The 22859-nt window shown below is 40.9% G+C and overlaps 2 protein-coding genes and 1 long non-coding RNA gene across 7 annotated transcripts in view; 2 read left to right on the top strand and 1 right to left on the bottom strand.

The window, feature by feature from the left end:
- The window catches only part of LOC125965473 (uncharacterized), a 33361-nt gene extending 27652 nt beyond the window's left edge, over nt 1-5709 (bottom strand). Inside the window, exon 1 of the long non-coding RNA XR_007479379.1 lies at nt 5692-5709. This is a non-coding gene — a long non-coding RNA (uncharacterized LOC125965473). The remainder of the gene's footprint in view (nt 1-5691) is intronic.
- On the top strand, nt 364-4085 carry FMC1 (formation of mitochondrial complex V assembly factor 1 homolog). 2 transcript variants are annotated; one of them, XM_049715119.1, is made up of 3 exons: nt 480-618; nt 747-1071; nt 3795-4085. In XM_049715119.1, exons 2-3 carry the CDS (start codon nt 853-855, stop codon nt 3996-3998), a joined length of 423 nt encoding a protein of 140 aa, XP_049571076.1. In that variant the 5' UTR covers nt 480-618; nt 747-852; the 3' UTR covers nt 3999-4085. The 2 variants fall into 2 exon arrangements, with proteins under 2 accessions (XP_033288252.1, XP_049571076.1); XM_033432361.2 differs by lacking the exon at nt 747-1071 and having other exon boundaries at nt 364-618.
- A 7407-nt stretch (nt 5710-13116) lies between the features above and the next one.
- Nucleotides 13117-22859, top strand: part of LUC7L2 (LUC7 like 2, pre-mRNA splicing factor) — a 66018-nt gene continuing 56275 nt past the window's right edge. The window contains exon 1 of one of the 4 annotated variants that reach the window (XM_033432358.2): nt 13117-13656. Coding sequence is in view for 1 of the 4 variants with exons in the window: in XM_004272147.3 (XP_004272195.1) it covers nt 13596-13656 (61 nt within the window). In the remaining 3 variants the exon portion in view is untranslated. Of the gene's footprint in view, nt 13657-16608; nt 16666-16718; nt 16859-22859 lie in introns of those variants that run through there. The other 3 variants (XM_004272147.3, XM_012533881.3, XM_049715096.1) reach the window with 3 other exon arrangements.

The raw sequence follows: 22859 nt of genomic DNA, 5'->3' as shown, positions 1-22859 counted from the left end.
TACTCCCATTTCCTTCTTCTGAGCCGTAACCCCATTAAGATTTCTGCTAAGTCAGTACGTTGAATTTTGACATCCCCTCTAGACATAAAATCTTCTCAAAGTTTTCTATTTCAAATTGACACCCATTTCCGACATGCCCTCATTTTCTTCAGAGTCAATGGTCTGTCAGCGAATGGCGTCTGAAATGACGCAGTCAGGAAAGGAACTAGGACCTTCTTTTCCCTTGCCCGGCCTTTCTCCAGGCTCTTCAGTTACACTCGGCTTTCGTTTGCTTTTGTCTTAACACCTTAGGACGCCGCTCGGTGTTCGATTAATAACGCTCCGCAAAGAAGGGAAGTGAGACATTCCACTGTCCTGCAGTCGATAGGGGGAGCCGGCAGTCTGGTTCCGACCGTACCATTAAGCGGCTGAGCAAGGGGGTGGTGAGGGAGTAAGAGGGGAGTAGGGCGCCGTCCCGCGCCAGGCTCGGACGACGGGAAAATGGCGGCCTTGGGGTCACCGCTGCGTACTTGGCGAGGCCTTCTCCGAGAGTTGCGCTACTTGAACGCGGCCACAGGCCGACCCTATCGCCACACCCCGGCTTATCGGTACCTCGTGAAGGCTTTCCGTGCACATCGGGTACGGAAGCCCGTGTCCGGGGGCTCCAGCGTCCCTTTCCCGGGAAGGGAGGGAGAGTCGGGTCTGGGCAGGGTGGAGCGCGCCTGGCCTTAGCCCTCATTTCTGAGGCTCTGGTTCCCTCCAAACAGATCGAGGACCGGCGGGAAGGCAAAGTCATCCTGGGGTGGAGCCGTCCCTGAGGATTTCATTGGCTGCCTTTGGCCTGTGTGGAGGGGAAAGTGAGAAGGAAGTGAAATGGCGGAAATAGAGAGGGACAAGAAAAAAGATGTCCTTGGTGGAGAGTGTAGAGTCCCAGGCCACAGCATCTACCCAACACTCTCCTTCCCGGAGGAGAGCTATTCTGGGAACCGGTTTTTGATGCAGAGAGGAAATATTGGGCGCTTCTTGAAGAGCAGGACTACGCCGCTTCGGGGAATGGTGCCTTGCAGAGCTGAACTAGAAACCTCTAATGAGGTGGTACTGTGAGTTACAACATTAACGCGATATGTGACCAGACAACAGTTTTTCCGCCTGTAGTAGATAAATATGTACATACGGGAGGCCGTCATTCTTGGAAAATCCCTTTGTGAAATCCGCACTCCTTCTACCCCTTAGGCAAGATCGGATGGGAGATAGTTTCTTTCTTCAAAAGGCGCAACTGAGGCTCGGGGACAGTTGACCTGTACAAGCACATGTATAGGAACAGCTAGGCTCTAGGTTACTTGGTTCCCAAATAAGAGTCTTCCATTTAATTGCTGACTCTAGAGTTCCTGATCTGGCTTGGAAAGAAGTTGCAGCCTTTCTCAGAAATATAAATTGGAGAGTCAGCTTGGGCTTTAGCAAAGGAAACTTAGCGTCTTTTGAGCAGTGTGGGAAAGGGGAGAACCGTCATCCTAACTCTTGATTTTCTGAACCATGGAAGTTAGAATGCAAAATGTTAGAACTAAACTTCAACTAATTTTTTAATTTTTTTTTTTGCGGTATGTGGGCCTCTCACTGCTGTGGCCCCTCCCGCCGCGGAGCACAGGCCCTGGACGCGCAGGCCCAGCGGCCATGGCTCACGGGCCCAGCCGCTCTGTGGCATGTGGGATCTTCCCAGACCGGGGCACGAACCCGTAGCCCCTCCATCAGCAGGCGGATTCTCAACCACTGCGCCATCAGGGAAGCCCTCAATTAATTTTTAAAAGGTCACCATATTAGGGACTGTTAGGAACTTGGCTAAAAACGACGAATAAGAGCCACATGGGTGCTGTCCTTTAAGAAGCTTACAATCCACCCGAGGAGCCATATAACCAAGGACTTAGAATAAACAAGTGCTAAGGGAGTAAATAGACAACAGGGGTCCTGGCATACAGAAGGGGTAGGCTTTCAGGAGGAAATTCATTAACCCGGGACTTGAAGAATAAATTAGAGTTAGCAAGTAAATGGGGGTTGGGGAAGATGAGGTCCAAGTAAAGAAGGTGCATAACTGAAAGCCCAGAGGTGGAGGAACTGACAGGTGAGAGCTGCTAAGGTTTAGGGTGTGGTGGATGAAGTGGAGGAAGATGAGGTAGGTGGTAGGCAGCAATTTAAACTTTATTGGAAATGTAATGGGAAGTCACTCTTAAGATTTTTAAGGTGACATGATTATAGTTGTACCTAATGGAGGCAACATTATTGCCCTTGAGAAGGCCTTGGTAATGGCTCTGAAATTCCTTGGAAATACACCTGAAATTCATGCTAAAAATTCCAGAAACACCACTCTGTGGAACGCATATGAGGATATGGGGAAGGGTTCTATTTCCTGCTGGCTCAGAGCTAACTCAATAATCTATGCCCATTTTCTCTCTCCTCTCCCTAGGCTGAAGGGATTCAGTTAGGGAGGGATCTCCCCTTTCTCCATAGAGAAAATACAATTTTCTATTTCATTAGATCTCTTGGTCTCTTGTGGTTCATTTACTATGTAATATTGCTGATGCTTCTCTCCTGACTCCTCTGACTCAGGCTGAATCAAGATCAGTTACGTTCTGTCCTATACTAACATAGAATTCCTGTTTCAAATTCTATCAATTTAGACTTATATAATAGAAATGAATGTTACCCTTTGTTGATGCTTGACATTAGTGTCAGTCACTCATAAATTTTTAATTATAAAAAGTTAAATTGATTAAAGCAGATGAATTTTATTTTTGAGCAGCTTATAGGTGCCATTTTCATATATGTGATCTGCAAATCTTAAAGCACACATTCTAGTTTTCATATTCCAAACCTAGATATTCAAGTAAAGAAAGGTCAAAGAGAGACATATGTAGGCAGTGGTGCCCAGAGATTAATCCACACTTGAACAGGGCTCCTTAAGTCATTTGAGGCTATGCACACATCTTTGTCTTACCTTTCCTGCCCCTTTCTCACAGCCTCAGAACATAAAACTAGTCAAGTAAAGTCTGTGTACTAATTTAATCTGGAAGTTAATTATGATGAAGAAAAAACAAAGTTTGTAGTCACTTTGGAATGGATATGGCATTTCCAGCCTCTAAAGGTCATCAGAATACAGATTTTTCAGATGAATAAGTAAATTGTGAGAGCGAGTATAATTAAGTAGTATGAACATATGCATATTACTTTTATTTATAAAACCTTCGTTTTGTTACTGGTGAGGACAAAGCTATTTTTCAGAAAAATAAGTTTTTAATTTTCATTGAAATGAAAGGCATATGCCATATTAACCGAAGTCCACAGTCACATAAAATAAAGCAGCCCTTCATTTGTTTGAAGGGGAGAAAGTTCTGTATTTTATTCCTTAGGTGACGTTAATGATCAGTGACCTGACTATATTCCCCATCTCTGCCATTAACCAACCATAGAGCCTCTCTGGGCTTTAGTTCCCTCATTCGTTAAATGAGGGTGTTGAACCAAGAGATAAACTTTTTTCCAGTATTAAAATTTGAGGACATGATGAAATGCTTCAGTGAAACTCTTTGTAAAATTCCTCTTTGATTAACAGGTGCCAGCTTTCCTAATCATCAACAGTTACAGAGTGCCTCTATATATGTACAGAGTGCCTTTATATATGTTATTAAGTATACACAAACACATGTTTGTATGTCCTCTGCAATTTACTTTCATTCTAGAGAATGCTTGTTTAATAAATCTTTCTCTGTGGACCTGTATCTGCAGCTGGGCTGTTAATAGAATATCTGACCTTGCTACTTCTCCAGGTCACCAGTGAGAAGTTGTGCAGAGCCCAGCATGAGCTTCATTTCCAAGCTGCCACCTATCTCTGCCTTCTGCGCAGCATCCGAGAACATGTGGCCCTTCACCAGGAATTTCATGGCAAGGGTGAGCGCTCAGTGGAGGAGTCGGCTGGCTTAGTGGGTCTCAAGTTGCCCCAACAGCCTGGAGGGAAGGGCTGGGAGCCATGAAAATGGAGAGATTCCTTGGATGCTGCCTTCATACAAGAATTTAATAATTTCTATCAATATGTATTTATCATTAAATTTTTTTTAAAGGTTAGGGGTTTTCTCTGAAATTTTATTGACTGAATTTCTCTGAAATTTTGTTGACTGAGGTTTTCTTAGGGAGGTTTCATCTTTACTCTCAGTGAATTTTCTGAAGTTCCTACACTAGGCTGCTTGATGTTCTTGATTTACTTTTAAAACTCTTTAGTTTTCTTTTTAATTTAAAAAGTAATACAGCCTATTAAGGAATTCAAATGGTACAGACATAAAATAAAGCCCTCTTACCTTTTCCCTTGTCCCTCCCTCCCCTCTCCCAACCCCATTACCAGGTGGTAATGATTACTAACAGTTTGGTGGGCATGTTTCTAGATGTTTCCTATGCATAAACAAACAATTATACATATATACCTTTTATCTAAGTACACAAATATGATGTTAAGGTCCTGGTAGGAAACAGATGGCACACTCATACAGGGTTACTGAGGAGAGTTAATGAAGGGATATTTATGAAGATGTGGGTTGAATTAAGGTCAACAAGACAGTGGGGGGCTGTTATCTCCCAAGCCTGACAGAGTTGACCCTTACGTATAAGAACATGGCCACCACTCATCTGCAGGCTGCAGGAAGGCCAGGGAGAGGGCAATGGAATGAGCACACTGACCGCTCCGCTTCTGCCGTCTACCCTCCATGTCAAATTGCTCTTCCTTCTGAATTCTGTCTCAGGGTGAAGGGCTCCATAATGCACTTGGCTGACCAAGTCAAGAACTTGGGCTTCATTCTGTATTTCTCTTTCTCCTCACTCTCCAGATCCAGTCAGTAAGTTCTGCTTTTGCAAGAACTGTTAGCATCACTGTCTCCGTCCTAGTTTAAGCGCTGGAAATCTTTTGGCTGAACTATTAAACTAGACTCCTAAATGGTCCCCTTGCCTCTAAAGTCCTGAATTCCACAAATAAAAATTCTCTGTGAACTACCAATAGTTCTTTATCTGTGCCCCCTTTGTGGTATATGTCAGTTTCTTCTGGTATTATAACTGTAGACGTATAATCTCTTTTTCCCTGGACTGTCAGCTCCTTTAGAGTAAGGATGCTGTCTCATTCATTTTTGTAGTCTATAAAGCGTCTTCCACAGTGACTTACATAGACAATTATTCAATCAGTGTTTTGAATGCAAGGCTCAGTTCTACTCACTAGGAGAACAATCTGAACAAAAATACTCCAAGCACTTCAAAACATCATCTCTTCTAAGAGATTAACATTAGAATAATAGTATTAAGAGGTCAAAACAAGCATTTGTTCAATTGAACTGATCAAAAAAATAAAAATGTTTAACATACTATTTCCCCCTGTGTTATTTCATGGACATGGGTATATTATTATCTGAAGATGGTTTACTTTGCTAAGATGAAGAAAGCAAAAGGATTAGGATAGATTGATGTTTTGATTCCTTTAGTTAAAATATTGTGTATATAACAAATAACTTTTTTTTTCTGGCCGAGCCGAGCAGCTTGTGGGATCTTAGTTCCCCGAATAGGGACTGAACCCAGGCCACAGCAGTGAAAGTGCCGAGTCCTAGCCACTGGACTGCCAGGGAATTCCCATAACGTTTTTAAAGAAAGAGATTTGAAGCAGAACTGCCGAAAAGGGTAAGAAATACTTACGGGCTTGCAGTCATATAGACCTAGGCTTTAATCCCATCTTTATCATTTACCAGCTGTGTGATCTTGGGTAGGTTAGTTGTCCTGAGCTTGTTCCCTCTTCTGTAGAATGAGAATGCCAACAAGGTGGTTGTAATAAGTGAGAATAATGTTTACATAAAACATTTGCACAGTACATAAGTGCCTGACAAAAAAGAAAAACTTGTTTTCTTCTTAAACCACCGCACCCTTATTCTTTCATCATGAACCCTTCCTCTAAGCCCTATTGCCACCAGTCTTCTGAAATACAGACAACTTATTTCCCATGGTTTAAATGATTTGCTCAGGCCATTTCTGTCCTTATATAATAACCTGGACCTCCTATCAATGGTCTTACCATCCAGAATTAGGTGAACTCAGTGTTGGAAATAGACGGAATTGACTCTGTATTAGTGATAAACTTTCTATACTGGGAATGTCCTAAAAGTAGGGACTCCTGAGGTTTTGGCACTGTGTTAACTCACTATAGTTTTTGATGTGGTTCATGCTTCATCACATTCCTTTGCTGTCTCTTCTTCTCTTCTGACTGTCCTTTAACTTCAGCTGCTTCCTCTCACTGAATTCTATTAGTATTTAAATATGCTCAAGCCTCTTCCATCTAAAAACAACTATAGTTGACCCTTGAGCAATTTGGGGGATTAAGGGCACCAATCCTCCACAGAGTCAAAACTCTGAGTTTAATTTATAGTCTGCCTTCCACGGTTCTGCATCTGCAGATTCAACCAACTGCGGGTCGGGTAGTACTTTGGTATTTATTTATTTATTTATTTATTTATTTTTTTGCGGTACGCGGGCCTCTCACTGTTGTGGCCTCTCCCTGTGGAGCACAGGCTCCGGACGCACAGGCTCAGTGGCTCACAGGCCCAGCCGCTCCACGGCATGTGGGATCCTCCCGGACCGGGGCACGAACCCATGTCCCCTGCATCGGCAGGCGGACTCTCAATCACTGCGCCACCAGGGAAGCCCTACTTTGGTATTTATTATTGAAAAAATCCACGCATAAGTGGACCAGCACAGTTCAAACACATGTTGTTCAAGGGTCAGTTGTACTCAGCTTTAACTCAAATATCTTTTCAGCTCCTATCTTCTAACTCATTCCTCTTTGCAAACAAATTGAATGTATTCAATGAATTGAATGAATTTATTCAGTGAATTGAGTGAATTTTCATTTTCTACATTTTTTTTTAAAGTCTTTATTGAATTTGTTACAATATTGCTTCTGTTTTATGTTTTGGTTTTTTGGCCGCGAGGCATGTGGGACCTTAACTCCCCGACCAGGAATAGAACCCGCACCCCCTTCATTGGAAGGCAAAGTCTTTTTTTTTTAATGTTTATTTATTTATTTTCTTATTAGTCATCTTGGAAGGCAAAGTCTTAACCACTGGACCGCCAGGGAAGTCCCCACATTTTTTAAACTTATATTGAGGTATAATGTACATATAATAAATATACAGGTGAATGAATAATGACGAATGCATCTGTGTAATAACCACACCAATAAAGCTATAGAACATTTTCATTGCACCCCAAAAGTTCCCTTGTGCCCATTTGCAGACAACCCCCCTTCCCCACACCTGGTCCTAGGCAACCACTGACCTCCTTGCTGTAATCATAGATTAGTTTGGCCTGTTCAAGTATTTCCTCCAAATGCAGTCATATAGTATTTACTCTTTTGAGTTTGCTTTTTTTGCTCAGCGTACAGATTTTGAGGTTAATAATCCATGTTGTTTCATGTACCCATTTTATGCATTTTTCATGACCATTTATTCTTTTTTTTTTTTTTTTTTTTTTTTTTAATTGTACGCGGGCCTCTCCGGTTGCGGAGCACAGGCTCCGGACGCGCAGGCTCAGCGGCCATGGCTCACGGACCCAGCCGCTCCGCGGCATGTGGGATCTTCCCGGACCGGGGCACGAACTCGTGTTCCCTGCATCGGCAGGCGGACTCACAACCACTGCGCCACCAGGGAAGCCCATGACCATTCATTCTTAATCCACTGCAGTCTGGTTTTTCGCCCTCTATTAGAACTGCCTTGCAAATTTACAAATGACCTTCATGCCACTAAACCCAATGGATCATTCCTTATCTTGCTGACTCGTAGGGAGTATTTGCCACTGTTAACCTTTCCTTCCTTTTCTCTTGGCTTTCATGATACATTCTCTTTCTTCTCTCATTGTAGCCATTTGTCTTCAGTTTCCTCTTCTGTGTATCGCTTATATGTTGGTGTTCCTCATGTTCAGACCTAGGTCCTTATCTCACACTCTACATGCTTTCCCTGGGTGATCACCTACATTCCAAGGCTTTAATTATCATCAACAGGCTAACTCCAGTCCAGCCCCCCCTGCCAAGCTATAGACCCGTCCAGCGGCCAGACACCACCACTTAGGTGACTCAAAGGCATCTCAAATTCAGTGCATCGGGCTTCCCTGGTGGCGCAGTGGTTGGGAGTCTGCCTGCCGATGCGGGGGGCGCGGGTTCGTGCCCCGGTCCGGGAGGGTCCCGCGTGCCGCGGAGCGGCTGGGCCTGCGCGTCTGGAGCCTGTGCTCCGCGGCGGGGGGCCGCAGCGGTGGGAAGCCCGCGTACCGCAAAAAAAAAAAAAAAAAGAAAATTCAGTGCATGTAAAATGGAAACTCCTCATTCCCCCTGGTGTTCCCTGTTAGTTCATTGACATTCTCACTTAGCCACTTAAGTCGGAAATCTGAGTTATTCGAGACTGCTTCCTTTTCTTCACACCCTCAGCTAAATAATCGCTAAATTAGATTTTACCTCCTAAGAATCTTGACTCGCTATTGCTGCTACCCTAGCGCAGACCTCTTATCTCCTGCATCTCTTCTCTGAACCACTGCCCTCCCTAATTGGTCTCGTTAAATCCAAATTGTGCTCTTCAATCAATCCATATTCCACTATGTACAGATCTGATCTTGTCTCTCTCCAGCTTACAACCCTTCAAGTTAAACTTTAACAAGGGCCTGCAGGATCTGGCCCTTGCCAAATATCTTGAGCCACATCTCTACTCCCCTTACATTTGACAGTCTAGCCATACCGAAATTTGGTTCTAGGAGCCATGGCTTTCTTTCAACATTCTGCTGCGTGTGGCTTGCGGGATGTTAGTTCCCCGACCAGGGCTCAAACCCACGCCCGCTGCAGTGGAAGTGTGGAGTCCTAACCACAGGACCATAAGGGAAGTCCCCCAGAATTTGAATTTTTTAATCTACATTTAAATTAACAGGAACCATGTTTATAAAATTTGATGTTAGGTATGTACTCATGCCCCAACGATAATTGCAGTATTAAATTTTACTATTAGCCTTTATTTATTTACTATATTAGTTTATAAATTACAGTAAAATGCAGAGTTGTCTGCTCTGGATGGCTAGCAAAATGTATGCTACTCGTACCTATTCTAATTTTTAATTACCTAGTTTCTAGCATGTATAGATTAAGAGTATATACTGTTCTTATAAGTTCCTGTTTCCTTATGAGACCTTATTCCTGAAGGAATGGATATCATTGCTAGAATGTACACAAAGACATATTCACAGAGGTTTTCGTTTTTTCAGATAAGAGTTACTAAATTTTAAAAATTAAAAAAAGTTTACAAACAAAGAGAACAAACTTCTGTTAATGATAGTCTAGGTAATTTGGATTAACCCTTCTGTTGAAGACAGCTAAAAAACGTGGATGAAATTTTTTTTTTAATTCTTAAAATCATTAAAGAGCTATTAAGATAAGTAGGGAAATACTAGGCCAAATCTTAGAACACAAGAACCAAGAAAAGTAAGTGCAGCACACAAAGGCACATTTTTGGCTTCAGGGCATTTGCCAGTTTAGTAGCAATAGCTTCAGTATTGAAACTGACCTGTATTTTTGGTGGGATTATAGGGCTAGTGAGGCAAAAGACAAAGTCCAGGGCCCACCAAGGTGGGCACTTTAATAAACTCACACTCACTTTAAACTAGGACCCTGGAGTTCACCCTCAAGTTTGAACTGGAAATAAAAAAAGCCCTTGCTAGGCTTTCAGACCATACTTTTGCCATTTTGGTGTCAAGGGAAATTAAAGCATTGAATTTGTATCACGGTGATCCTTGACAAGTACTTCAAGTTACTATCAGAGAAAAATAAAAATCCTCTCTGGAGAAAGATAGCATTAAGCCCTACTTAGGACTTATATTATGCCTACACATAGTTTTTCATATACATGTTCAGCACACAAAGATAACTAGACACAGAAGAAAACAAGACCCCATAAGTGAAAACCAGGAAATAGACAACAGAAACAGAAACACAGAAAACATCAGATATTATAATTAGCAAACTCAGATTACAAAACAGTTATGATCACTAGGGTCAAAGAACAGCCAACCTTGGGAATTTCATCAAGGAACCAGAAACTATAAAAAATGACTTAGATTTGAAAAACCAAATAAAAATTCTAGAACTGAAAAACTAAAGAATTTAATGGATGGGTTTAACAACAGACTAGACACACTGGAAGGGAGATTAGTGTGAACTATAAAATTTGTCAGAAAAAAGCATCAAGAAGGTAGCTTGGCAAGACAAGGTGGAAAATGTGAAGAGAGTAAAGAGACATAGAGGAAACAGTGAAAACTTTATTTGGAGGTCCAGAAGTTGATGAATGACAGTATTTGAGAATAGCTAAAAATTTCCTGGAATTGATAGATGTCAGTTCACAGATTCTAAAAGCTCAATGAATCTCAAGCAGAATAAATAAAAATAAATCCACACCCAGATACATCATAGTAAGTTGCAGAAAACCACAGGCAAAAAGAACAAAATTTGAAAGCAGCCAGCTGTCTTCAAAGGAGTGACAGACTGAGGACTGACTTCCCAGGAGCAACGAAGGCTGCAGAAAGATAGAATCTACGTGCTGAAAGAAAATAACTTCCAACCTAGAATATCCATCTAGAATTGAGAAAGGCAAAATAAAGGTCTTTTCAGATCAACAACAATGGAAGAGTTCCTTACCAGCAGGCCAACACTAAAGCAAACCCTGAGGCAGGGTAGGCAAACTTCCCTAAAAAGCTAGATAGTAAATATTTTAGTCTTGCAGGCCATAGGGTATGGTATCTGTCACAACCACTCAACTTTGCTGTTGTAGCGCAAAAAAACCACAGACAATAACAAATCAGTAAGCCTGGTGGTATTCCAATGAAACTATTCACAAAAATTGGCAATGGGCTGGATTTGATGGGTCAATTGTATATTGCTGACTCCTGTTCTAAAGTTTAAACATCAGACACAAGGGAAATGACCCCAGATGGAAAGGCAGAGATTCCAGAAAAAAAGCAGAGTGGTAAGTAAACAAACATCGATTATATGAAACTTGGTTTTAAAAAACATAAAGAACTGGGAATTCCCTGGCGGTCCAATGGTTAGGACTCTGCACTTTCACTGCCGTGGGCCTGAGTTCCATCCATAGTTGGGGAACTAAGATCCCACAAGCTGCGGGGTGCGGCCAAAAAAACAAAACAGTAAAGAACTAAAACACATGCTTAACAAGAGCATGCATCTTGGGAAGAGGTTAAATGGAGTTAGTTTTCTAGGTTCTCTGTATTATCTCTCTGGGGGAAGTATAAAGACTTTGATACATTAAAAACGCCCCTTATAACTTCTCGGGTAACTGCTAAAAGAATAAAAACAGACTAAAATTTTCAAACTACTAGAAGGAAAAAATGGAATGATTAAAAGGCAGACAAGAAAGGAGAGGAAATTAAACATAAAACAGGTGAGACAAATAGACAAAATAAGAGCTTTAAACTCAAGCACATGTGTAATTACATGAATATGAATGATTAAATGCTTCAATTAAAAGACAGTGAATATCAGACTATTGAAAAAAAAACGGTTGTTTTAAAATAAGAGATACATCTAAAATGTAAGCAACCAGAAAGGTAGAAAGTAAGAGAGGGACAAGAACTAAAATCTCTTCACTGACACATAACATTTCAACATTTTAGTGTATTTTCCTCCTAAGGGTATTGTATATGTAATAGGGCATTCCTCTCAGACATATTAATTTGTAAATTTTTCTTTTATTGTAAGTAGTTTTCAAAGGATGATATTCCAAGTATTGGAGTTGTTTGAATTTTCAGTTCTCTGAATAACTGGTGGGAAACTATCTGGTCAGTTACTAAACACTAGGATGATTCTAAGATTTTTGTTGGCCCAGTATGCATTTAAAGGGATCTTGGGGGAATTCCCTGGTGGTCCAGTGGTTACGACTCGGTGCTTTCACTGGCAGGGCACAGGTGCCATCCCTGGCCAGGGAACTAAGATCCCTCAAACAGCGCAGTGCAGCCAAAAAGAAAAAAAGGATCTTGGTACTATGATTGTTATTTTACGTAAATTTTTTACTGATGTTGATATTAAATTATAAGTTCCAAGACAATGTATATAAAATCTTAATGAAACAAAAAAGTTTACCATTATTTCCTTGCAAAGTACCTATGTCTCATCTTAAGGAATTAATATTTTACAAAAAAAAAGTTAAAACCTCAGGGCAAGGCTCTGGGCTAGGATTTTCTGCTAGCTCATTTAGTCCTCACAACAGTGCTATAAGGTATGTATCTTCATTAGACATGAGATTAAGAAATAAATCGCTGCATGTCCCCACAGTTAGTAATCGGTCGACCTACATCTGGAATGCAGGGTGATGGCAAGCTAAGAACCCACAGGCTTGCTTTTCTGTTGTCAGGGCTGCTGATACACTGAAAAGGCCTTATCCTTCAAATTTAGCTCTCAAGCAGGAAAAAAATTCTCTACAAGATGACCTCCTTTCCTTTGTTAGAATACTGCTTAACTTTTATAGCTTCTAATTTAGACTAACAGCTTCCTGCTATATATATAAGTAACGATGACAAATCCGAATGGGGTAGGTGGCCTGTTTCGTAGTGCAGTAATTTCAGGCGTTATTTCCTGAACCTGATTGATTCCAGTTGGGGGTGCTTAAAGCCTCCTTGCATAGATTAAGGAAGATGACCCAGCTGTCAGATATCCAGGGCTCCTTCTGTAGAGGGTCGGGCAGCAGTGAGAAAGGAGTCGAGGCTACACGATTTTCAGGTGGGCCCTTGAAAACGAGTTAATCGGTCAATGAATATTCGTCAGGAATACGCCCGGATTAGCTCCTAAGACTGCTAACCTCCGTCGAAAGGACGGGTATGGTCTCTACTTACTTTAGACTCGGGCTAACCCTCTGGCACACTAGCTAGCTTGGGCTGGTTCGCCAGCACAGCGTGCAACGCTGCCCTAACAGACCTGCAGCCTGGAGCGTTTTCGCGCCCGGGGCGGATCCGGCTCTAGGGTCCGTTGAGGCACCAGAGTCTCGCGAGATCTGGAGGGCTGGGGCGGGAGAGGCCCGCGTGCACGCGCCCGAGAGCCGTTAGGGTGGAACCCCTCCCGCACGGGGCGGGCGGAGCAAATACAGTTGGACGCTAGTTGGTGGAGCCCCCGCGGGAAACGACTAAGCGCGAGGAGCGTGCGCGCTCACGTCGCGGCGACGGTGGCGGCGAGCGGCGTCAGAGCTTGAAGGGGGGGTTGACGTCTTCTGGCGGGTGGCAGTGTTGGAGACGAGAGCTTGGTTAGCCGGTATTGCTTCTGTCCCAGGAACCCGACGGAGAGTGAGGGAACGAGGGTCGCTTTCGGGGGCTGCTGCCTTCCACGTACGCGTCGTCGTGAGGAGCGCAGCCCGGACTCTCCTGCAACCCCTCCAGCTCCCTTTTCCGCACGTCTCGAGGCAGCGGCGGCAACCGAGACAGCGTCTCACCTTCCCCCACCCCTTCCCCTTGTCCCCCCGCCCGAGAGGGCCCGGTCTGCGCCCCACCCCCGTCCGTCCGCCCGCTACGCCGCCGCCATGTCGGCGCAGGCCCAGATGCGCGCGATGCTGGACCAGTTGATGGGCACCTCCCGGGACGGTAAGTCTTTGCCAGTGCCCTGGGGGTGGGGGAAGGGATGGGGAAGGCGAGGGAAGGGTCTCCGCGGGCGCACCTGGGCTTGTGTGTGTGGCTGAGTAAGGGGCTCCTAGATTGGTAACACGAGGTCCCGGCTCCCGTCCCATCCAATCAGGGCTGGGCAGGCGGGCCTGGGGGGCGGCGACCGAGCGGATTGGCGGGAACTGCTGCCAATGGGGTCAGGCGGGGCCTGGAGGCCGAAAGGAGAGTTTGAGCCTTGAGTGTTGACTTGGCTGGGACGGGAGAGCCCACGTCTCTTTTGCGTAGGCGGGCGGCCTGTTTTGTCGCTGATTAGGTACCTGCGGACCGCTAAAGCCTCCGCCCCCTGAACTAATTCCTTAACCCAGAGCTTTGGGATCAGTCCTCGTCGCCGCCTTCCAGAGTATCCAGGGAGAACTGGCCCCCATCAACCACCCCCTTACCTGGGTCCGGAGAAAACCTTTACTAGGAATCCAGTCCCAGGGATGAAACAACCATTCTTATGGGAAAATCTGACCCAAACCATGGTTTCTTGAAGCGGGTGTGTTTGGCCCATTTTGTGAAAAGAAGGATGTTACGGCCTGTTTTTTTCCGAGAGACCTCCATTTTGTTAGACAATTTAATAGAGGCTTTGTTCAGTAAATATTGACAAACCTTGCTTGTGCCCCGAATAGAACCATTTTGAAAATGTGGTGCCCAGTGAAGTAGAATTGAGGGGAAACAACGATCCTTTTAGGCGCTTAGGTTAGAGCTTGTATAGAAAACCACTAATGGCTGGATAGCTTTTTGTCATAGAGAATTTCTAGATAAGATGAAATGCTGATGCTTTTTTGGTGGTGATAATTAGTAATGTACTCTTTGATATTCGACTCAAATCCATGCTAATATGGAGGAAGGGTCTAGTTCACTACTTTTTCTCTTAAAGACAAAGCCAATACTTGCTCATTTTTGTATGTTGCTTGTTCAGGCAAATAGTTTCTTAGCCGTTAAAGAAATGCTTTTTTTTGACAAGTTATTTAAATTGTTTGATGTAAGAGAAAAGGCACACTCAACTTTTTAGCAGTCGCTATTATAATTTCCTTGAATGCTTTGCAGCAAAATATGTGAGTAAAACATTTTATCGAATTCAAATGTTTTAGCAGTGTATACTTTGCATGGTTTTTCAGTGTTCCTAGTTCAGTTGTAATAAATACCCACATTTGGAACGTATCTTCCTAGAACGTATAGAAAAATAGGTGTAGATCGCAAACCTACTTGTGGTTGTGTAGAGAGGAGGCAGGATTGGGAAGGAAATGAATTTCATTTGTGTAGTAAAGCCTTGAAAGTTAACGTTAATTAAAAATGCCACTGGAGAAACTTATCAGTTACCATTTTTCACTTTTAGATAAGAATGGTTTTTTATAACATATGGTATCGAGAAGGGACTTAATCCAGAATCTTACCTAACAGAATAATCTTTGTAGTAAAATTATAGAAATCATTTCATTTAAGACATACTTTACATGATCCTTTTAATCCTAGATGGGTACCGTTTTGGGTACCTTCTGCATGGATTGAATTTCCTAATTTTACTGGGAGGGTAGTTGGATCAGAGTAACTACTATCACCTGATAAATTTCCAAACTAGGCAGCCAATCTAATATTGCAAAGCTGAATTAAAATGTGTGTGTGTATATATATGCATATACGTATATATATATATATACACACACATACACACATATACGTACATATATATATTTTTTCTATTTGTGTAATTAGCAGACACTTGGGTTTCTTAAAAATCCACTCTGCTTTGTATACAAATAAATTTATATTTTTATGTGTCTGTTACTGGATTTTTTTTTTTTTTTTTGCCTCCAGACTAAGAGGATTTACCAATGAACCCATGTTTACAAGTCCACGATATTATTTAGCTGAAATGACTGGATTTTCACTGCTGTGTTGGGCCAGAAGTAAGAAACATACTACTTTCAAGGAAAAGAATTGAATTTTTTTTAGATACCCAAATTAGTTATTTTATGTATATAAGACAAGAATCAGTATTCTTTTCCTTCTTACCAGATAGTTAATGAATTTACATACTTCATCTTATGATTCAGGACCTTTAAATAATTAGGACTTTTTTTTTTAGCATACAGTCAACTTGAAGTTATCCAGGGATAGGGGGACGTGGATACCTTCCTGAATAACTCATGTAATTTGAAACCATATAATGGGAAGCTTTGTATTGGACACAGGAACAGCTTACAGGGAATGCTGTTGGGTGTCTTTGGTACTAAGAGGTGGAAATGGGGATCCAAGAGGTGGGAGAGAGATGGAAAAGGTAGGTAGGAGGGTATTCAAAGCAGCTGTGTCCAATTTTTTTTTTTTTTTGAATCCCAGAGACTGACTATAAAGCAACCACTCATTTTGTCAGGGTGGCAGTAACCACCCCCTCAACTCTTAGTGTCCTGTCTGTGAGGGAATCTGAAGTGGCACAGGAGGCCGAGAGTACTTTCTCTTTTACCTTCTTTGCCCCCCTAATGAAAGATTTATTTCCTCTTCCCCTCCCCCAAATTAGAATTTTTAATTAGTTTCTTTTTAAACTCCTTGGAGATTTAAGTCTGTTAAATGTAACTTACTTTGAATTACTTAAATCGGTTAATCATGTAGATTACCTAAACTTTACTGAAATTCTCAGAAATAGGAGTTTTAGTAGTGAAATGGAGAGGTAATTTTGGATCCCTGGGCACTCCCAGAAAGGACAGTCCTGGGTGAGTGGTGGAAGTGGGAGGCTTTGGACAACCAGAGGGCAGCATGATGGTGCTGGGAGGCTGGGCAGGGGGATGACCAGGAGGTGGGAGAGGAATGCATAAGGGAGGTGGGAGGGCCAAAGACAAACTTTGCCTTCTTTGCAATTTTGCCTAGGGCCCTGGTGGTGGCAACCGCCTGTGTGCCACTGAAAATCGTGCCGATGCCTGGCATACTGCATAAATGGAAGCAGGGTACCGCGTGAGTTGAAACATTGGTCACACTATATAAAGTTTGTATATGTGAATCAGTGTAACTCATACCCATGTAACTGGGGGTCTGACTGTATTTGGATTTTTCTGATAAGGCATCATGGGCTAAGGAAAAGAGCACTGGGCTGAGACTCAGGAGACCTGGTTTCTAGCCCCAGCTGTACCTCTAATTGTAACTTTGGGTAAGTCACTTAACCTTTTTTGCCTCAAGTTAAATCTATAATTTGTTAAATGAGAAGCCAAGTAATTTCCTATGTTATCCTCAAAAATGTTGAAAAATAAGTATATTTTAAGTTTTTTAAAAGGGAGGAACCGTAACTAGGTATAAATTAGTATCTTATTTTGTCTGAAGTTTAAGATACATTAAATTTTATAATTACCTTTGTTTTAGTTGTTAGCATTAATAGAAGGGAGAGGGGCAAGTTGTCTTCCCCGAACATACTCCATTTGAAAGCAGGGAGGAGCAGCACAGGAGAAGTCAAGCAGCAGTTCAGCTGAATTGTCTGTGTGATGGTTGGAGGAACCTAGTGTCCTCACACAGACTGTAGTTACTTTTGTTGGGTTGGTTTAATTGGAAGGATGTCCCTTAGCTAAAGCCCTTCTGCCAACAAGTGCAGTTTAGTTATGAGAAGTCTCTGGCCCTGACCCCAGAAAGGCCTTGCAAGGTTCCAGGGATAGGAATTAAACAAAATTGAGGGTGTGAATTTCGATTATATCCTAAGTTTAGCAACTAAAGAAGTTACAGAAGGTAGTTTTGGGGATTAAATACCTCTTAATTGCTTATAACCCTTAAATGGGAATAGAGACCATCTCGTAAAAGGTTACACCAGGCCAGAAATGGCATCTGCCCTCAAAAACAACCAGTAGACTAATGGAATTCAGATTATAGATTAGAATTTTATAGCATAGTTAGTTGTCCGTTATGGTTAGGGAATGGTTAGGGGAAGTTGAAGCTTTCAGATAATTTTAGCTGTTTTTGATGGTAATCCTTCTGACCATATGATGTTCTTGCTCAGTTAATAGAGTACATTAGTCATAATTTAATATTTTTGCTGATCACGTATATATATGGTAGTTGTAGTTTATGGGATGTAAAATTAAAAGGATATGCATCCTAGGAGATACCCAGGAAAATACAGTTCAGAAAATCATTTACTTGTACCTAGTACCTAGTTTAGTGATATGTAACTGTTGAACCTATAGGACAGTATGACCTCGCTGGCTTTCTGCAAAATAAATTATTGAATCAACGATTGAAGTAGCGTTTTCTTCAGTGGATTTTTTTCGTAAAATCATCTTTACTGTAATCTGTGTTCCTTGACTTGTCATCAACACTGAGAGCATTTTCTTTTCTTTTTCTCTCATTAACATAATGAATCATATTTATTTCTTGGTCAGTTGTAAGTCATTCTTCTATTCCACTTGGATTGTTCATTTTAAGTGAAGGAGGCATAGCCTTTAATGTGCAAATATACATTTTTTTAAATAACTATGGGCTATATCTAACTCTAGAGCTTGTAAATTCTTTAACATTATAAGAAATTTTAGCAAACATAAGGTTAAGTAGTTAAACGTAAACTTAAACAGAGTTTTAGTAAATATTTGATTTTATCGGAAGTCCAGGCATACCGAAACACTGAAAACTCTGTTAACACCCACATAGTGAATCCATTTAAAAAAACTTTAACTCACTTTGAACTCTGAAAGCTATTTGTCTACAGAACAGCCCAGGTGATAATAATATCACCTCTGACAACTCTGCATTGTTCTTGGATTCTCTACAGTTGTTTAGCTCTCCTCAAGTAAATCTATGCTTCTAAGACATTTCTTTTGCTTCGGGTAAAAAAATAAAAGCAAAGAAAAATCATTTTGTCTGTCAGTCCATAAGCTTTATAAGCAGCAAGTAAATACTTTGATTTGGTTTGGGTTAGATGTCATATAAGGATAAATGGTAGTGAGCTACATGTTCAAGATGGGTAGCAAGAAGTCAAGGGCAAGTAGGTTCATGGATGGGGGTGAGGTTTAGTGAGGGTTTCAGTACCAGGTGGTTCATATCAGCATTAAAGCTTGATGTCCCTAATGGTTCAGGCAAGTTTGGGGTTGCAAAGATAGGCAGAGGGCTTAAAACAGTAAGTGTGGCCAAGACTAGATAAATGAAGCAGGTACTCCTCAAGAATGGAATTCCAGAAAGGTGCTTGAAATGTTAGTATATTCATTGAGGACACATAATTGATTGTATACCCAACTTAATAGTCAGTCTACTGAGAAGTTGTAGACTGTGAAGATGAGGAAAGTTAGAACATTTTGGGGAGAAAGAATGAGGGAGTGGGAGGGAGGGTAAGTTTATGACAGGAATCTTATGGATTCAGCACCTGCAAAAAAGTCATTCTGTTCCTTTTCAGTTTAAGATCTCATACACTAGCAGCTGCTGGGATAGAAATTAGAAGGCAAGGCCAAAATAGATCAGTTAATCAGTTTTGTAAGATTACTGAGGATAGAGAGAAAAGTAGTTTGTAAAAACTCTGAAATTGGCTACAGCTTAGTGTTTTTGTTTTAACTGAGTAACTTATGACTGAAAAGTCAAAGCCATTAGAAAGTAACATGTAACTCAATCAGCTGAATAAATGTTATATTTTTCTATTTAACATGGCCTAGAGAAAGGAGTCTTCAAAACTTTTTTCTTAAAATACTCTTACTAGATACTGATCCTTATGTTCTAATTTAGTTGTGAACCATGTGCAATGATGTTGACCTCTGTGATTCAACATGAAAAGAATTTAACCAGCTGCCCTTGCTGAATCTTTTGTTATGTCTCCTGAATGCATGGTAAATTGTTTTTATTTTCTTGAGACCTCAGGTTTCTGCCGACATCAGTTTTCTCTTTCAGAGTTAAACTCTCCAAAGCTTTGCTTTTCAGTAGAATAGGTTGGATATTTATTGGATAGTATCTACAGTATATATACACCTTGCTGTTCAGCTGCTTCTATATTCTGTCCTACTACTATGATATACCATATACACTTTTCAGTTACTTGAGGGTGTGTTTTAGATCAGGGTTGGCACTATGGCCCACCTGCTTTTTGTAAATAAAGTTTTGTTGGAACACAATCATGCCCATTTGTGTATATATTGTCTGTAGCTGCTTTGCCTTACAACAGCAGAGTTGGGTAGTTGCAACAGAGATATATAGCTGGTAAGCTTAAAATATTTGCTATCTGGCCCTTTAAGAAAAAGCTTTTTGACCATTGTTCTAGATCAGTGTTTATCAAAAATGTGGTGCCCAGATCATCAACCTTAGCATCACCTGGAAACTTGTTAGAAACACATATTCTTGGACGTACCACCCCAGGCCTACCAAATCAGAAGTTCTGGGGATGGGGGCCAGCAATTTGTGTTTTAAGAAGCCTTTCATGTGACTCTGATGCACATTAAAAGTTTGAGAAACTCTGTTGTGGATAAATGTTTCCCAAATGTAAATCACATATATCACCTGTACTATTTTTTACCCTGTTTTCTTTTTGTTTAACTTTTTATGTCAACTCACTTTCTGAAAATTTAAGCTAATTTTAAAATGAAAGTTTATGTCACCAGAAAAATAAATACAATGAAAACAACATGGTGTTATGAGATAACTAGAGTCTGTTGTCACTTACCCTATGCTAAAAATTAGAACTCATTAGCTGTATTAAGTACGTACTAAGCACCAAGTGGAAACTTTTTTCTTGCCTTAATCATGATAAATAATCACTAGTGATTGAGTGGTGTTTAAAATGTCATGTTGGTGAAATCATATAACATCTAAAATTATTTTTTGTCCAAATCCTGTACTTTAGGAAATACTGTATTAGTTGCTCATATGGAAGGAAAGCTGCTTGAACTGTATATACCTAAGCCACTGGGTAGAAATGACTTTTCCTTAGAAATAGACAGAAATACACACCCATGAGATGGAGAGATATAGAAGTCCCCAGAGAGGTCCATCTAGACTTCTGGGATGAAATTACGTATTTAGCTTCATCTTACCTTTCCATTAATGTTTTGGTCCATGGTGGTCAGCAATTCTGCAGGATTTCACCAACTTCTTCCACAGTGGGATTGTGAAAGGTGCTGGCTGTGAGAAAAGCTGATTATCAAAGAAAATCCCTGGACTAGAAACTGGGGGGAAGTGCTGTGATTCTGCATTATGGACTGGAACCAGCAAGGCATGCTTACTAGAAAAACAGTTGATTCACCTCAGATTTTAGAATTTTGAGAAATTCTGGTATGAAAATAAATCAAATGATGTAATTTGCCTCATAGTATTAGAGGGAATACTTCCCCAGACATGGTGTTCTGATACTGGCCGATGTGTTTTAGGGTGTAGTAATTGATAGGACTAGAACCTGAATATCCCTAGGTTGTTGAGTTGCTTCACTTTTTTTCTTGCTTTCTTTTTCTTAGAGATTATGGACATACTTGCTTCTGTTGTCGTTTGACTCTGCAATAAAGTAGTGACATAGGACTCTAATTCTCGAGGGACTGAAAGCCCAGTAGGGCGTGAAGATTGCACATGAACAGTTACGTTTATTTTTAAGTGATAAATTCTGTGATACTGATTGCATATAGGTGTCTAATTTTGAAAAAAGTTTTAAAAAACATAAAAGACCACCAAACACCTATAGGAGAACAAGTGTTATTTGTTCATTAAGTAAAGTGTTACAAATGAAGTCGCTCATGTTCTCCTTCACAGTTTCAGTCCTTTCCCCCAAAGGCAATTCTTGTGACTATGTCACGGTTTTCCACAGTTTTCCTGCTCTGTTGTTTCAATAGTTGTAAGGCTCAGTCTCCTTCATGGTAATCTCTGTTTTTCATTTTAACTTCCTTTATCATTGAGTTGTCTGTTGCCTCTGTCCTTTGATATTCTTATTTATTTTTCCTTTTTATTTCTTCATTAGTTTTAGATTTGGGGAGGCTCTGCTTAGCGTTTATAGCTATCACCAACTATGGAGAACTTGTCTCTAATAGACAAATCAGCCAATTACTTTTTCTTTGGTTCTTTTCAGCTATTTCCTCATAGCCAGAGAGAGCTTTCGTTACTTCTAATTTTGTGTATAAAAAGTTCTGGATGATAGAAGGCACCAGATATCCAGAGTAGGAGTATTATTGTATCAGAATTGCAGTTCTGCAAGTAAGTATCAAAATATGAAATTTAGCAGGCTGCAACTTTTTAATGACTGACTTCCCTTTATGACATATACCATAAAACAAATTGTATATAATCCACTTTTAGGACTAAATTTGTGGGTAACTGTTTATTCAGGCTTTTCTAATGTGTGTCTTAAATCTAAGAGGAGGAATATGTTGATCTCCTAAAGCATATATCCCCCTGGAAGAAATGTGATGGCGTTGAGCCCTGCCAGTGACCAAGATTCTGTGCTTGTATAATGAGGGAAGATAGGGTTGTGGCAGGGGTGGAATAGAGCCCTTGGAATGTAGCTACTTCAGTATTTCTTTCTGCACATTTCCTTCACCATTCTGTTAGCTCTTAAAGACCCTGAGCTTTTCGTCCTGTTACCAAGGCTGTTTCCCAGTCTCATTCCTTATAATTTTTTTTATATGGATTTTCATAGACAAGTAGGCTGATAGATTTAAAAAATTATTTTAGCATTATTAATCTTTGGTCATATTCAGCAAGAATGAACTTGTTTTGGAAATTTCTTCTGCAGTGGGCATTGCATTTTTAAAATGTCGGGCTTGTCATGGTGATTATGGTGGGGGTGATATTGGTACCTATTTGTAATGATAAACCTGTAGGACCATATGAAAGAATTAAGAGGGATGGCCTTTCAGTACCCTTATTTTTTGCATTTTCTGGGGGAAAGGAAAGCCTCTACTAATACTCAGTATGATTTTGTAAGTTCTGTTAGAAAGAATGACTTGATATTACATTTGGAAGGGAGAATGCCTTAATTAGTTTTTCCCGCTGCCATCTTTGGCTGAGTATTTTTTCTTTCCTTTTGTAATAAATGTATTCCTGAAAAGTTTGACATGTATCGAGTCCTATTAAATGTTTCCAGAGCATCAGTAATCATATAATGTTAAGACATGGTAGTGAATCTTTTCATAAAATAAACCCTATACTTTGTACTATATAAATATACAATGAATTAAACTGTATTAACAAGGTAACATGGAGTAATAAGA

This window comes from Orcinus orca, chromosome 9 (genome assembly GCF_937001465.1).
Source record: "Orcinus orca chromosome 9, mOrcOrc1.1, whole genome shotgun sequence".
In the NCBI taxonomy this organism is placed as follows: domain Eukaryota; kingdom Metazoa; phylum Chordata; class Mammalia; order Artiodactyla; family Delphinidae; genus Orcinus; species Orcinus orca.
The sequence above is the reverse complement of the archived record's forward strand: the minus strand, read 5'-3'. Positions and strand labels throughout refer to the sequence as shown.

Excerpts from the sequence above, each read along its gene's own strand:
- FMC1 (XM_049715119.1), top strand. The coding sequence starts at position 853 with ATGGCGGAAATAGAGAGGGACAAGAAAAAAGATGTCCTTGGTGGAGAG. Across the intron at positions 1,072-3,794 it reads AACTAGAAACCTCTAATGAG|GTCACCAGTGAGAAGTTGTG; the intron begins GTGGTACTGTGA and ends CTACTTCTCCAG.